The 16968-nt window shown below is 47.6% G+C and overlaps 3 protein-coding genes across 3 annotated transcripts; 1 reads left to right on the top strand and 2 right to left on the bottom strand.

Annotated features, from left to right (window-relative positions):
• Positions 1 to 146: 146 nt before the first annotated feature.
• Positions 147 to 7665, bottom strand: BHQ10_005497 (uncharacterized protein; the record flags this gene model as incomplete). The annotated part of the gene is made up of 13 exons (XM_040877979.1): positions 147 to 1459; positions 1518 to 1827; positions 2089 to 2412; positions 2462 to 2860; positions 2911 to 3414; positions 3461 to 3796; positions 3852 to 4085; positions 4139 to 4774; positions 4825 to 5121; positions 5186 to 5254; positions 5305 to 5415; positions 6322 to 7007; positions 7059 to 7665. The coding sequence occupies 13 exons, from the start codon at positions 7663 to 7665 to the stop codon at positions 147 to 149; spliced, it is 5826 nt and encodes a 1941-aa protein (XP_040734001.1).
• A 723-nt stretch (positions 7666 to 8388) lies between these two features.
• On the top strand, positions 8389 to 13722 carry BHQ10_005496 (uncharacterized protein; the record flags this gene model as incomplete). The annotated part of the gene is made up of 2 exons (XM_040877978.1): positions 8389 to 12482; positions 12540 to 13722. The coding sequence occupies 2 exons, from the start codon at positions 8389 to 8391 to the stop codon at positions 13720 to 13722; spliced, it is 5277 nt and encodes a 1758-aa protein (XP_040734000.1).
• Positions 13723 to 13976: 254 nt separating this feature from the next.
• On the bottom strand, positions 13977 to 15143 carry BHQ10_005495 (uncharacterized protein; the record flags this gene model as incomplete). Its single annotated transcript, XM_040877977.1, has 3 exons — positions 13977 to 14177; positions 14238 to 14896; positions 14951 to 15143. The coding sequence occupies 3 exons, from the start codon at positions 15141 to 15143 to the stop codon at positions 13977 to 13979; spliced, it is 1053 nt and encodes a 350-aa protein (XP_040733999.1).
• Positions 15144 to 16968: the final 1825 nt, after the last annotated feature.

Below are 16968 nucleotides of genomic sequence, written 5' to 3'. Positions count from 1 at the left end.
TCAAACATCAACACGACCTGGAAGTCATTGCACTTGATTATCGTCGCCAACATTTAAGTAATCATACCCATAATATATATACATAGATGTCAGAACATATCATCTAATAGCAACGAATCATCTAACACATTTTCGCCGTGCCTCAATTACTTCCGCACAACCTTCAGCAACGGCGCAATCCGTGCTCTACGACTCAAACCAACCCTAAACGGAACCTTGCCGGCGCTTGAAATGGGAGTCTGCTTGGCGGATTTGATTCTCTCTTGTGGTGTAGGAGTTGCAACCCCTCCTCCTGTTGGGTTGCTTTCCTTGCTTTGGATTTCGACAGTCGGTGTCTTGGGTAAATTCGTCGCGTTAAAAGTGTCTATTCCATCTAATGGTACTCTCTGTTCCGCCACGTTAATCTCGATCTCGAAGTCCTTTTGTTTTTCCTGTCGAGGAGCCTGCTGTATATTTGAAATGTCTTGGAGAACAGTCTCGTTTTCGCTAGCGGCAGGKTCTTCGATGACTTCTTTCTTCTTCCGGCCACGCTTTTTGGGGATTTTCACGTCTTCAGCAGGAGTAAATTGTTCCGTGGTATTTGTTTTTTCATCCGTAGTTGCAGGGTCAATTGGATTCGTCTCGATCCAGACCACGTCCTGCTCGGCTTTAAATTCCGCAGACTTGGTATTGGGTATATCGGACGTCGTCTTGCTGCGTTTGACCTTCTTCTTTGATGGTTTTGCAGCAGTTGTAGTCGAATCCGCTTCATCCATGGCTTCTTTCCGTTCAATCATCGGTAGCTGATCGGCTGTAGTGTCCATCTCCTGCTTCTTCGGTCTGCCCGGCTTTTTCTTGGTCGATTGTTGCTCCGTGATCTCAGGGACATTTTCGATGATAATATTGGGCTCACTATCCGCAATCTCGCTGGTATCCTGCTTCTTGGGACGCCCTCTCTTCTTCTTGGTACTGAATACTTCATTATCCGTCTCCGATGGCGGCTGCTGGATAATCGTTTCTTGAACCTCATAATCAATTGCTGTGGCCTCTGCTACAGCTACTTCCTGCTCCAGCGGCACAGGATCTTCCGAGAACGGTATCGTAGGCGGCGGGGTCCCCATCGGCAGCGGATCAGTCTCAACATCCTGTGGCATACCATCCCTATCCCCCATAAAAGGTACAGGCGGAAGCGAAGCCGCCGTCTGAGGCGGTCCATTCGGATCAATCGATGCGAAGAAATTGTAAGACGAACCACTCTCTTCAGGGTCTTTCAGCAACGTGTCTTGCGTGTTCGAATTTGAGATTTTGCGTCGTTTGGAAGGATGATCGAGCTCGGTCGCGATCACTGCGCTATGGTCGTAGACTGTGTTGGAAGTTGGTGGAAGTGAACATATAGCGTTATGAGTCGCATTCACGGTGTAACGGAAGCTGTTGTCCTGAAGATTCATCTGCTCTGTGTGGAAGTTTCCGAATGGTTTGACTATACATTCTTTAACCTCAGGTATCTCCATCATATATGTAGACAATTCACTACGTACCATTCCCCGGATTCGAATGCGCGGTCGACACCCATCTTTCATCCTCATAATCACCGGCCATAATAGACGACTCAGACCTCAAGAACCTATCAAAATCGACTTGCGGCAATTCACTCGCCGAAAATTGTGGTTGTGCTGGGTGATTGCCTTGCACGCGCTCGATAATGCCCGTTTCCTTTGGCGCGTAGGATGAGTCCTGGAGAGGATCGCAGGAGGATGCGACATCAGACAGGATGTCACCGTCCTCGTCATCGGAGTCTTGTATGATGCGCTGAGAGGACATGATTTCGTTCAAAGTGTGGAAAAGAAGCTGATGAGGTGGGATAATTTACATGTAGCATCGCACCTTCCCTATCGGACGCGTGCCGCTAAACACGCGCGTGCACGTGCTGATAAGATACCGTAAGATGGTGCTCTCTATCATTTTCGACGTTTGACTCGACAAGATTAAACATGCAAATTGGGTATTCTTACATTGATCACTATCTACACGCATATAAAAGGTTTACGAATCCTCCAATCAATCAGAAAAATGCGGTCCCATAACACCCCGGCCAAAAAACTCGCTCACAGTCCCAAATCTATCCTTGCTACGCTTCAACTCTTCAGTGAATAGACCATGCTGATCAGCGGACTCAACTTGACGTCGACGAATAGCCTTTATAGTCGCGTTTTGAGGTGCGCATATGGGACATTCGGCATCTTCGCCTGCCTTGTTGAGGCAACGTTGATGGAATGAGTGTTTGCAGAGGAAGTGGACGGTAGGCAGTTCAAGGCCTCCGCCGCACGACTGGCAGCGACGAGCTTGAAATACAGCCGGTTGTGAGTTGAGTTGCTCAATTTCCTTGCGTTTGGCCTCTGTTTCGCTTGTGTAACTTGATATTAATCGACGGTTCTGGTGAGGTATTAGCATGCGTCAAAATGATTCGTACAATCCGGCTTACCGTTGATATCTCCTTTCGTTCCCGCTCAATATTCTGACTAAGATATTTCTTGACCATGCCCATTGTTACAACCGCGTTAGTGCTCAATGCCTGGATGACTTGCAATGGGGCCATCAATCCCTCCTGATCGATTTTCTTAAGCACAACATTGAGCTCATCGCCAACTTCAGCTAATATCTTCGGGCTGGACGCGAAGTAGGCTAGAGCGTCCACGTATAGTTGAGGCTCTTGTGGCCCGTATTTTCGTAATGCCCTAATCACACCTGAAGTGTCCTTGGCGGCGGTATATGAGCGAAAGATGTCTGATCTTAGCCCTGCTTGTTCCTTGACCAATGTCGTGCCTTCTTCGAAATTTGACAAGTCCGACAGAAGCAAGACGTTTGACGTTGATATAGGTATCTATGCCAGTTAGTCGTGAGACATCAACTGCTAAAGTTGTAGTTACTTACATCTTTGCCCTCAATCAAGCTCTTAGCTTTCGTCTCCCAATCACTTTTGACGCTTGGATCTCTGGCCTTCTTTGCATTATCGAGATACATCTCAAACAATGTAGTATACAAGTCAATTCTATCTTGCTCACTCCAAGACTTTTCTGATATCAAAGACTCAAGGAAGACGATGAACTCGGCTGGATGATCGACAAAAGCTGAAAAAGCACTTCGGGGTTTCGGAATGTCATAGAAAGACAAATCATTGGTATCGTCAACATCCGAAGATAGTTGAGGCTCAGACGGTTGTGACTTCGTGGTAGAGCTGGCACCAACGTAAGGTAGAGGGATGAAAGCAGCCAAATTGCGGACTGCACTATGTTGGGGAGTCTGCGACTCTGAGGGAGGCTCGATATCTTTCTTCGGGCGGTATTTGCCTGTATAGAAAGTGATGAAAAGCTGGGTTGTGTCTTGTGGACAGTGTCCCAACAGTACGCGAGCATACTTCATGAGGTTTGGATAGGCCTGTACTGGTCAGTCAATGATTCTTTTATTTTCAAGGGAGACATACCGCATCGGGTTCAAGTCGTGAAATGAATTCAAGAGCTTCAGCATATTTCTGAGAGTCTTCGACAAGAATGCTGACAACCATATCATTTTCGCCGTGCTTGGTAGCTAAATAAGCGGCTTGTTCAAAGTAACCTCCCTGACGGCACATGGCAATTGCTGTTTCGAGATCAAACTTCAGTTCACCAGGAGCTTTGATGAATGAATCTAATTTGGATGTGTCTTTGAGTTTGGCATAGCAGTTGAGGAGTAATGTCGTGTGGTCTGCTGTTGCTCTATCATGATCGTGGAGTTCTTCCAGATATTCAATGAGGTTGTGAATTCGCCGTGTATCAAGGAACTGTCTCAAGTCAGACCTTGCAGTCATACAAGGCAAAAAGATCATTTAAACTTACTTTGCGAATGACTTGGGAGGGTTCTGTGTTGTCTATGGCTCTCAGATATTGTTGCATGGCTGTGTCGTAGTCGCCTTTCTGATAGAGAAAATCTCCATATTTGCGGAATATAACATTTTGTTGAAGTGTATCAATGCCTGCTTTTTGCGCAAGGTTGATTGCCAAGATGTAAAGATTTCTCTGGTACAGAATCTCAAGCTTTTGTTGCAGGTTTTTCTCATGATACCGAGTAATCTGAAAGCCCACATTAGTATATCCTTTCACCAATTCGTCAAATGGTTTCCTACCTTTCCACCTGAGTCTATCAAAAACAGATCGCCCCAGATTGAAAACACATTTCGGGGCAAAGAAATGAGCGCCTCTGAGTGTGCAATGAAATTCAAGTCCGTGTCAAGAAAGGTGAATGTGGTGGTGTTGAAGATATCGTCTGTCTGACCGACACTAAATCTGCGCAGTGTATCTGATTTTGACGCTGTGGTTTTTGGCGGGCATACTAGAGCGACATAGCCCTTGAAAAGATTCAAAGAGTTCTTAGGGCTATCATACGCAAAGCTAGGCCCACGTCCTCGTAGACCATATGTATGTATGGCGTCTTCCCGTGCGATCAGGATGTCGCCTGTTTCCTTATCAAGGGCCATGCAGTGGACTGCACAGCCTGCATCTTCCAATACGCGCGCAGGCTGACCTTGGCCTCGACCAGCAATTGTAAGCGTGAGGATCCGGTTCGTCGTGGCGATAAAGAGTGTGGTAATGGTATGACCATGTTGGACTTCCAGTCCGGTGATAGGCTCCTGCGACTCAAAGACAATACGCTGTCTAGCCCCTCGATCATTGATAAGATCGCCCCGAATGATAGCAACCGAACCGTTCGCGAAGCCGACGGCAACCTGGGACAAATCTTCAAGGCAGACAAAAGTTGAAACCTGTGTGCGAGTCAGCGCCTATTCGATGCCTGACGCGCAATAATACTAACTGGGAAAGGTCGTCGCCCATTCTGAACAGATACCGTAGACAAACAGCGCGGGGCACCAGTTCTTTTCTCAATCTTATCAAGCGCCCATACTTTCAGCACTGGCTCATTCGGTAAATCTTCTGCGATAGTAACCAACAGCGAAGTGCCTTCGATTTGTCTCATGTGTCGAATGACTCCGGCATCGTGCGCGTTGAAGGACCGAATGATTTTAAACGCAGATGACAATATGTGTACTCTTCCATCGTCGCTTCCTATAAACAAGTTGTCGGATCCAGTACATATACAAGCGACTTCGTCCTATAATGTATCGAGGGGGTCAGCATGTGCCTGGAAGCTTTTGACGGCGGGCGGGGAATCTCACGTTAATGACGGAGGAGCTATCTTCCGGAATCAGAACTTGAGAAACCTCAAAGAAATTGAACGCTTTTTTCTGAGGCACTATTTAGTTAGCATTCAGGATACGGAGAATGTGAGACATACCGAAGTCAGAGCCATTTCCCTTGAACCCACGCCATCAGGCGATGATGAATGTACTGGGTTGTTGCGGGTTGAAGCTTCTGGGCGGAGCGCTTTAGCTTCGAAGCATTCACGCTAGGTAACATCGGACCATCGGCTCCACTCAGTCTCTAGGGACGTCATACCTAAATCGACATGCCTGAAGAGGGATCAATTAATACTTCTGCTTATCGTTATGAATGACAGGAATCTTTGGAATGCATTCTCATATGTAAACTTGGCTAAGGAGAGTGAGCTGTGAAGGTCGCGCAATGTATGGAAAGCATTCAAGATATGACTATTTACACCGAAAATGGATTATCGCCAACCCCATCCAAACGACTACAAGGTGACCTCGGGCCGTGAACTGGGTGGTGAAGACTGCTTCGTGAATTCTTTCAGATCTTCGTTTATATCAAAGCTTCGCTGAAGCCAACTTCCAGCATCTTTTATAACTTGACTGACGTCGAATGCGTCCTGACTGAAGAAACATCCTTGACCATCTTGCAGGGTGGTTGCTGGAGTTGCTCCTGACAGGGTCAATGGTAGAGGAGGTAAAGAATCTTGCTCGGGGTCTTGGTCTGCACGAAGTGACGGACTGTGATGGGGAGACTTCGATTGTGGAGGTGAATGCGGCGACGCTTCTAAATCGCTCTCTCTCGGTGTTTGGGCTCTCAAGACATCTAGATGGAGGCCGGACCTTACCCCGGTATCCTTTCCAGCTTCAACTGTAACTGTATCGTGGAAAGGAGTAAAAGCGTCAATCATGGCCTGTGTATTCATATTGTGATTTGTTCCTGGAGTATTTTTAAATCCAATCCTGATATCAAAAGTCGATCTGTCGTTTACATTGGCGAAAGGGGTGATTCTTCTTATAGCTGATTTGACGCTCTTTCTTGTCTTTGATGGACTTTGAGAATTCCTTTGTGGAGTAACTAGATCATTCTGGAATGATTTTTGTGCCAATTCAAAGGCCGCTTGAGTGGAGAGTTCTTCATCAACGCTTGTCGCGCCAGTTTCGGCAGCACCCGAAGCACGGTATTCGGCAGAATGAAGCGAAATAAAATAATTCGAGGTTCCTGGTGGTTTCGGTACGATCTGAGCTGATGGTAGCTTTTCACTTTCAGTCAGGCTGTCGTTGGGTTTTTCAGAACAAGTCAGAGTGGCCGTACTCTGTGCCGGTAAAGAAGCTTGATCTTGTTGCGATCTTGGGGGTGGTGCTTTGAACGGAAATGCTTCCTTGTCACGATTTGTGTCGACTGGAGGGAGAACATTTACTGTCCTCGAAGGGGCATGCTCCGCTTGAATATCAGTTTCTTCTCTAGACCGAACTTTTGCCAGTCGATATTCAAATTCCGGAAGGCGCGAAGACGGTGGTACTATGTGAAAAGAGGATGCGCTAGGAGGCATATCTGCTCTCTGATGCGTGGGGTCATCTCTCAACGAGATATCATCTTCGTTTGCGTGTAGTCCGTTGGATGGCTTTTCGACTTCTGCGTTCTTTGACAACAGTGATGTTTCTTTTTGTTTCGTATCTGAAACAGACCTATGAAAGTTCTCGTTCTCAGGCAAGGTTGATGAAGTGTTGTCTGGAAACGCCTGTACATGCTTTTCCTGATAATCACCCGAGACAAGCTTATTTCGTCTGACATTCCGCAAATCCGTTTGGTGCGACTTCATGGCACGAGCTAAGCCAGCTTCAGTCTTATTACCAGTATTTTTTGGCAACCTGATTGAACCATCTGTTCCGGAGCTCGCATAGCGGCTTGTCGGCGATTTTGGAGGGTCATAATTCTGAATATCAATAAACTTTTTATCTCTCTTGAGCCAAGCTTGAGCGGGCTGAAGCTCGGCAGATGGTCCTCGCCCTATATGTGAGGTCGACGGCTCCCGTTTCCACAATGATTTCGATTGTCCGCTGTCTCGATGAGGAGTAGTCCTTGGCGACGACGAGCACCCCCTGACATCGGACCTGATGCTTTTGGCTCTTGACAGAGTTCCGCCTTTATAGTTTCTGCTATCGTTCGTATCAGGTACAGCAAAGTCTGTCGCTTCATCTACTGGTCCGACAGTCGCCCCGCGTGTTCTACCAGAGACGTGTTGTGCCCGATGTTTCCTCCATGGGTTCACCCAGCCTTTATCAAAAGGTCCGCGCAGAGAGGCAGAGGCAATAAATAGCGGTTTGCCCTGTAAGTAAGCTTCGCCGAGAGTCTCGATTCTCCTCCTTTTCGCCGCTCTTGTCGCCTCGTCCAATTCGTCATCGGAGCCCAGGAGCCAGCTGTCATCGTGATCGATCGTTGTCGTCTCTTCTAGATTGAGTCGGGGGATCTGTCGGCGAGTGGGCATGAGGGGCAGATTGCAAGGTGCTCTCTGCCGATGACAGCGGAAACAATACTAGGCCCGGTGACGACGACATACATGTTCGACAAAAGCAAAGAAAAAGGGGACAGAAAGGAAACGACTAAGACAGTCAAGGTTTTTATAAGAGTTGTCGAGATCAAGCAGACCAGCCTGCTTCGTTGACGAGCAGGAATCATGAAAGACGCAGACAAGCTGCAGTTGCCTGAGTAGTGTGAGCATCGCAGACCACGTGAGATTTCCATTTATCCCGATTGAGCTTTGGCGATGTCGTGCCCCAGCAACGCGTCTACAAGTCCGCGCTCCAATTGGCCCTGGGAGGCGCCCTCCACCGCCTTTCACGTGATTGGGCGGCTGTATCTGTCTTGGCGCCAAGTGTTGTGCATGCTAAGGGCCGCCTTCCTGATTCGGCATGATGTTGTCTGTCAAAATAAACTTAGCCAAGGGAAGGCGCCCGAGCGGTGAGTCCCGAGCCAATTCAATTCACCCGCCTTTTGCCTTTGTTGCAAACTGACTATCACCCACTATCTCACAAACAATTGGACTCGGAATATTCTAAGGCTCTATTTACTTCTTCCTCTCTTACTGTGTATGGTTACATGACATTTCCTATCACCTGTCCCCTGCCTGTCGCCAGCCAATCCTCGTCCATCAAATGCGAAACACAAAATGACCCACTACTAACAGAGCTCCGTTCCATGGAACAACGCGATGTTCTCGATGGCGAAAACAACCAACTCCAAACCCGCCAACATGACCAAGGAGCCATGGCTAGCTGGGCTTGATGAAGACTGGCCATCACAGCTATCGTCGCCGTGCTCGTTACCTCACTCGCCAACCCTGCCTGACAGCAGCGGCCATAAACATTCCACAGCGCGCAAATGCATTAGTTGCGAAATCCGAAGCCGCATACCTAAACCGGAGCCCCCATCACCTAGAGTCAGAGGAATTATTACACCTAGAGGCGCGAAACAAGCCCAAGTGAGACGCGGTGGCAGCACGACGCCTACGAGTGCACGAGCATCGCCCTCGCCGCGTGCGAGTCCCTCCCCACGAGCGTCACGAACGTCAACAAACACTCCCGCAAAAATATCGCCTAAAACAAGTGCCAAGCAGCCAACACCTGCGCGCAAAAAGCCATCATCTACACCTCTTAAAAATGTGATGTCGGCCCGATCGAGCTCCGTGGTTTCAGACCGTACGAGCGAACTAGGAACAATTCAAGTGCGAGCTGGTAAAGAGGATACAAAGGGGACACCGGAATGGAAACGGCGAATTGTGCGAGGGGAAATATCTGCTGATGAACAATGTGACTTATTTGGTCCTATGGGGCTGGAGAATATCTTCAGGCAACCAGCGACCGCTGCAGGCTCTGAAGTTCTGTCATCGTTCGCAATTTTCAGTCATACCGAGAGTGGTTCTCAATCGCAGGTTGCTAGCTCAACAGCAGACAAAGGCGCCCGACGTAGGGTGTCGTTTAAAAACAATCCTGAGAAAGAATACTTTGACGAGGAATCAGTCCATCTCAAAGTCCGCACGACTTCTTCTAGACGCGGTAAATACGGACTGGACGGCGTGTCAGACGCAGATAGTCGGTTGCGTTCGGCCAGCGGAGAGGAGGAACTTCGCAACGAGGATTTGACACCTATATTCCTATCTTCTAACGGTACCGTCGATCGTCGGACCGGATCTGGTGTTCTACAGTCTGCGCTGAAACAGCTTGGTGGCATGTCAGACGATTCGAAGCAGCGTCAAGCCGATGCTCTCAATGAAGATAAAGAAAATGGCGAGGCAGCTACTTTCCAACCCAACGAACTTCTCGGTGTCAGTAGTCCCTTTTTTCCAGAGGATCTTTCCACAGGCACACAAGAGGCATTGCGGACTCAGATGTTCGTGACTATGGAGCGAGGAGGGTACTCGGACAGTTCTTTCCACATGGGGCAGCTAAGCTCGTCGTCCTTTCCGTCAAATCTGCAGTCTTCCGTCCTCACCAACTCGAAGATTCGTAGTTCTCCACCGACCGTACATCATCACAACAGAAATGCAGTTCCTACAATTAGTTTTTCCCCAGAGGGAGAACCGGATTCTGAAAGGCCGCAAACTGCCAACATGAGTAGCCCGTTGAAATTGTTCGCAAACCATGATACTTTTACGAACAACAAACTCCTGCGGCGCATGAGTCAATTCGAAGAGACCTATCAAGACGTATCGGACGACGAAGAACCAGCATCACCTTCCTTGATTGCGAGAAGGACACGCACCTCAAAGCGCAATCTGCCAGTTCTCAGACGTGGACATACTCATCCCCAGAGGAGTGATAACCGTCCTTCTACTCAAGATGCAGCGAACCCTCGCATGAACAGTTTTGGACAGGGACGCTTCAATTTTGAACCTGTCAACCGAGAAGCCAGTCTTTCATTTCAAAAATCATATGTTCGCGAACGTCAGCTCCGGCAAAGGTCATCTTCTCAGAATACTGTGAACGAAGCTCTAAGGAAAACTCGAAGTCTGGAAAATCTGCCTGAAAATGGAACATCAACCAGAGCTTTACAGAGCAGACTTTCGCGCCACCCTAATGATCGCCAATCCAGTCAGGGCATATACCAGTCGAATCCGAACGTAAGGCGCATAAGTAACATGTCAAGCAGAACCACAGCTCCAAAAAGGCGTCGGACTCTACAACAGACCGAAGAACAGTCTTTGGATGCCACCGAGTTGATTGAAGCCGCACTCAACATGAGTCTCGAAGACAAAAAGCTGTGGCATCGATCCCAGGTTCATATGATAAATTCGAGCTCGCCAAATTCTGAGCAGGCTGGAGATCCATGGGCCACAGGCATATCGGGAGGCTCTTTCTATAGAGCTGATGATTCTATTGAAGGCGCATCAAGTCAAGACGATCACAAGCGTTCTCTTACTACACAGGATTTCCTCGATGAGGCTACAAAAGTAATGAGTATCATCCGCTCAAAGAACAAATACACGAGCGAGCTAGCAAGTGTGGAGGAATCAGAAATTACAGGGCAAGATGAAGACGAAGACGAATCAAGCCGAGAGAACCTTTCACGACCTCCCAGTCGTGAAGGTGTGGACATGCGAAAGTTCAGGGAGCCCCGACCAATGCACCCACGCGTCGTCAGTCATCTCAAGAAGTTCGCCGATAAAGAAGATACGGAACAGTTCATGGCATCGGTCATGTCGGACCTGTATAAAGAAAAGCAGACGAACATGGATAACACGAATAGTCCGCAGGATGTGCGAATCTTGCCTCAGCGGAAGCGCAAGTTTTCCGACGACGATGCTCCATCGCATTCAATACCTACGATTTCATCCAGTGGCTCAAATACAAAGGGTGTGATTGCCTCTAATATGGTTTCGCACTTGATACCAGAACAGGTCAATGGTATGAATTACGATCGAATTACAAAATCTTGGGTCAAACAGAGAGTGGATCGTGCCGGTGGGAATGTACGAGGGGAAGACAGTGAGGACGATCCATTCGGCAGCATACCGGATCTAAGTTACGATGAGCTCGAGGAAGTCAAGAGAGCCGAGCAGTTCACTTCTCCTCGCAAAGAGGAGCAGACCGCAGATACCGAGCAAACATTAAGGGCAAATCACGACGGAAAAAGCGTCTCTCATAGTACTGAACGACCAGTGACTCGAGAAGGTAATCCTTTCATTCCTGATTCTAGCTCTGTACAATCAAAGACCACGCGATTTACCTCGAGTGGCCCACAACCCGAAACTCGAGCCACGTCATGGGGAACCGAGGATTTGACTGTCAACCTGGGCAGATTTGTAAATTCAGGTTCAAACAAAATCGAGGGTGAATCTACAGCAGTGCAGGAAAGCTCGCTCAAGCAGCTCAAGCAGCCCAAGCAGTCTATAGGATCCAATTCAAAGAGAGCCGCTACTATCAGCTTCTCCTCGCCTCTGGTATCACACATCTCCTACGTTGACGATGGCGAGGATGAAAAGACGTCAAAAGAACAACATGATGAGCGACAGGCTGACGACAGAGCTTCAACTGTCGCTCCATCACGCCGTACATCATTAGATGGCAAACCATTCGTTGGCCGTCCGATATCTCGTATTGATGAGCGGACCGAGGATAGCTATGCGGAAATGAGCTTAGTTCGTCGAAACTCGACAGGGTCTACGCCTACACCAGTAGAAAGATCCATGATACTTCCGTCGTCTGCGCGACATGATAACTACAGCTTCCATATGAGCTCGCTTGCCGAATTCACCGTTCATCAGACGGACGATCCCATGCATGCTAATACCAGCTATGTTGCTCCTCGTACTCATCCCTCTTCTTTGCGTCAGATACATGGAACTTTTGCTTTGGCTACAGAAGACCTCATCAGACACATCACTGATGTGGAGCCCACGGAGCCATTCTGGGAGCAGTTACGTCGATTATCCCTGCGAGATAAGGGTATCGTGACTCTTCATCAGTTGGATGAATTTTGCCCCTTGCTGGAAGAGTTGGACGTCTCCGAGAATGAACTGGCCCAACTTGACGGTACTCCTTCAACTTTGCGTGATTTGCGGGTGCAGCACAATTGTCTTACGAGTTTGACCTCGTGGGGCCACCTCATCAATCTTCAATACCTGGATGTCTCTGGCAATCAACTCGAAACTTTGGACGGCTTTTCGACGTTGTTCCATCTCCGAGAGCTTCGTGCCAACAATAACAGAATACGCAATATCAAGGGGGTTTTTGGTCTGAATGGGCTGTTGCGCTTAGAGCTGAAGAACAATAACCTGACTACGGTTGATTTTGAAGGCTCGGAATTGTAAGTGCTCACCAACTTCAGCATAGTTAGTCCATAGCTGACCATTCTTGACAATAGTGTCCGTTTAAGTGAACTTGACCTGAGCAACAACCGAATCTCCACCGTTCAGCATCTGGAATACCTTCCATCGATAGAGACATTGGATATAAGCGAGAATCAGATCCGAGAACTACAGCTGCCTGTGCCAATACGAAGTCTGCGCAATTTGAAAATATCGAGCAACCGTCTTTCTACTTTTGATGTTTCATATTATCCCAGGCTTCGGTTGTTATACCTCGACAATAATTACTTGACGACAGTGTCTGGCCTAGCTGGGTGTGGCGGAATGGAAGTCTTCTCGGTGCGAGAGCAATTTTCTGGACAATCTCCAGAGCTGGGAGCGTCTCTGGATATCGATCTCAGTCCACTTAGTGACACTCGCAAGATCTTTTTGTCATCGAATAGACTCTCTGATCGAACTCTGTCGCCTTCAGCTCCCATGTTGGCATTGCAGCTTCTTGACATTGCATCCTGCGGTATTCGTGTCCTTCCCGGACATTTTGGCAAGAGTTTCCCCAACCTACGTGTTCTCAATCTCAATTTTAATTCCGTTAGCGACCTTGGAAGTATTGCCGATATGCGAGGCCTAAGTCGTTTGACAGCGGCAGGCAATCGAATCAGCAGATTACGCATGCTTTGTCAGGTCGTGGCAAGAATTGGCCGATCAAGTCAACATGATCATAGTTCTTTGAAGACACTTGATCTCCGAAGCAACCCTCTGACTGTTGGCTTCTACCCTCCCCCCGTTTCGGGTAGTGGCCGAGCTGATACGCATATCAAAATGCTGGAAGATAAGCTTCACAAAACACAAAGGTGCCAGAAAAACATTGAAACAGGTGCCGACTTGCTCCCGGCGGTATTTGATGAAACAGAACAAAACGCAGTGGTTGGATTCAAAGGTCAGATGGCCATCAAGGAGGTCACGGATGTGGAAATCGACGATCCATATACACTCCCCCCAGCAGACGCAGAGGCGGACCATAAGTACCGATCAACACTGGACGGATCTACCAAGTCGAAACGTATGACCTTAGAAGTCATGTTGTACGCCGGAACTGGTGGTTCAATCAGAGTGCTGGACGGATTGGAGATCAGACCTATTTTGGAACATGACAAGGCAGAAGTCGATAGATTGTGGAGTAAGTTGGAGCAATTAGGTGTTTTTACCAAGAAGGCTCCCAGCAATGCGTTATGCCAGTAATGGTTTGGAGGAAGGAGGTTTTGTTCCATGCATTTTTGGGCTTGCGGGTTCAGGCAGAGAGTGAGTGCTACGGGATGGTTCGGCGCGTGTACTATTTGATACGTTAGAAGCATGCATTTATTGGCGTGGTACTTTGACTCTTTGGGTTTTTTTATTCATTCTCGTCAACCCGTTTGACTATATTTAGCTTTATCGCTCTGACAAAGGCACGCTTGGGGAAAATTGAGTTTATTTGAGTGACAACAAACATCATCCTAGCCTGAACTTGTACTTTCTAAACCCAAGGCGGGAAGAGCGCCCGCTGGTAGAGTCACCAAACCCTTTGCTTCTTTAGCCTGCCATTGAAGTGTTTGACAAAATGCAAAGATGATCTTCAACGTAGGTGTCGGGACACCTAATTTCTCTGCTTCCTGGATAGGTTCCCAGACCAGGTTTATGTGCTCGATAAAGTTGCCCTGGAGTTGTCAACATACAAACGGAGGATAATACTGCCACAGGAACATATGAGGCATTACCTTCAAGACATCCTGCAGCATACTCGGCTTGCACCATACGTCGAATGGATCAGCTTCGATCGTCTTCTCAACATGCTCTGCAGGGAGCTCATGGCCGGCCGCCTTTGCTGCATTCCAGACTTCCCACATGGCTGGCCTGATCAGATCGTCGATTGGCGTCCTTGCAAGTCTCATGCGCGAAGTGTCCATGCGGGTGATTGCAGCGACGGGGTTGAAGCAGGCGTTATACACGAGTTTTCTCCATCTGACAAACCCGACGTCCTCATTCAGTTCACAGATGACGTTACCGGATTTCTTATAGATTTCAGAAAATTCTTTAGCGGCTGCAAGGGCAGCGTTAGATGAGATGTTGGAATTCTGGAAAGGTCCGACGATCAAGACGTCGTGATCGTTATGGATGATATTGCCATGCCCATTTTCCTCGGTGCCACCGAGAGACACGCCGGATATGATAATGTTTCTTGGGAAGCTCTTGATCAATGGCTTCTCGATATTGAGTCCGTTTTGAATAAGGACAATGGCTGTGTGACCCGCCGTCACAGCTGGCGCAATAATTTCTGAGACTGTGGGCTTTATGTCGGGACAGTTCTTCGTAGTCACGACGATGTAGTCAAAGGGTTCAACGCCTTCATCAAACACATTGGGGACACTGTTGATTACTGATACAATCAGCATTTTCGTCAACTACCTAGGAAATGAATGGTGTGATTTACCTTCTGTCGGTTTCCAGCCTTTGTGAGTGCCGTAGTCGACAGATTCAATATTGAATCCATTCTTAGACACTGCTTCGTAGTTGGAGCGCAAGACTGCAGTCACACTTGCGAGGCCGCTAGCTTCGAGGCTGAACGCGGCCATTGTGCCGACGCCGCCGCTGCCAATAAGGAGGATTCTCTTTTTATCCGACATGTTGATGTTGCTTCTGCATTACGGTTACAGCACAGTTTGACATCGAAGATGTATGAATGTGACAAATACAACGGTTCGATGGCCAATAAGTGCAGTCTATTCTTAAAGATGATTACAACTTCAGCTATACCAGTATCAATTAGTGCTTCTATCACATGTGTGCAGGTGTCAGCGATAGGAGGACTCCATGACCCGCTGTTATCAGCAACTAGAGCCCACTACCAATGCTAAAAGATGGAGACAACGATAAGGCTCCTCAGCATTGCAGAGAGTATCAAGTGCAAGGCTACCTACTCCGTATGTGGTTTCCAATCTTCCATCAAGGGTTATTGGCCGTGTTTGAGTTGTTTACGAATCTGTTATTGGTAGGTTATTAATAGGTTGCTGACGACATGCTGAATATATTGTCGTGGATAAGAAGGAGATTTTCATCAGCAGGCAACAGTGATTGAATCTAGGAGTAATCAAATACAGTAATTGTCGCTGGTAGGTATGTAAACATAAACTTCTATGACCAATCCTCAGATAGCAGACTGTTTTCCATTTCGGGACATTAGCCCTAATAGCTCTATACTGGTAGGCCATCCCGAGAAACCCGACTCGACATCACTGAGCTATAGCATAGGTCATCATGAATCATGGAGAACACAATGAGCCAGAATACGTAGAAGTATGCCCAATACTTAGGCACTAGTGGAGAGTAGTCTCATGATGCAATGCAGCAACCGGCTTGACTCTACAAAGAGATAAATCAGTATAGCAAACGATCCCCCTCAGCGGAAGCAACCCAACGCACCAGGATAATTCTTGATAATCCTCTAAGGAATTCAACGGAGATCTCTCCTTGGGACGGAGACTACGTATGAAAGGAAGGGGAGGGTATATGGAGGGTGCTGTTCATTCTGGGAAGGGGGGAACGGATGCGGTTATCCACGCTCTAAGATGGAGATATCAAAAATCGCCTATAGTGGCGTCTAGATGGTTTTTCATGGCAAGGATAAACACAAAATGAATGATACAGAGATTAGAGTTGCGTTTCGTTGAAACAAAAATCCCGCACGCTGGAAAGTAAATCCTAGCCCTAAAATTTCACGAAGCCGTTTGACATGTCATAGCCGCCATGATTATTCCATATCAGATTACTGGCCTGATTACTTTCAAGCTACGATTGTGAAACATCATTAGGTCATGATTCCTTGTGTTCTTTGCTTGCACCCTACGTGCCAGCACATGCACACTGAACACCAAGACATGGATTAAAATCTCTCACTTCCAGCTCGGAAAGACCTTCGAAACCTCGGAAATGCAGATGCAACAAACCCAATTGTGTCGACAAGGATATGAGATATATGTATGACATGCCTTAGTCCTTGAAAGGGTGTCCACTGTCATCCACTGACGCGGGTTGCATCCAACAACTTGGGCAACTTAGGGATTATCAAGGGTTGGAAAAGATCAGCATACCCCAGACACACGATAAAGTATATACTACGACAATATGTAGGAGCACGAAAACGGACACATCTCTGCATTACCACCGAGTCATATATGGGAAAATTTGTTTGTTTATATCGCATAATGGAGAGGATATAGAATGCGAGTCATGATTGGTCGGTGCATAGAGCACGTTGCCGAACGATTGGCCGTCTCGTTGCGGCATTTGATGCTCAACAATTTTACAACTAACGTCGAAAGGAGGACGCAAGGGAGGAAAGAATTAATGAAGCTGGAGTCAATATTAGACAGAATCATAACTATGTATCATCGATTATTTCATCACTTAGAACTTAGTTAACAGCGTTTTTGGCGGTGATTGCATGTGGTT

This window comes from Talaromyces amestolkiae (genome assembly GCF_001896365.1).
Source record: "Talaromyces amestolkiae strain CIB chromosome Unknown scaffold10.1, whole genome shotgun sequence".
In the NCBI taxonomy this organism is placed as follows: Eukaryota; Fungi; Ascomycota; class Eurotiomycetes; order Eurotiales; family Trichocomaceae; genus Talaromyces; species Talaromyces amestolkiae.
This window is presented reverse-complemented; position numbering and strand designations above follow the sequence as displayed.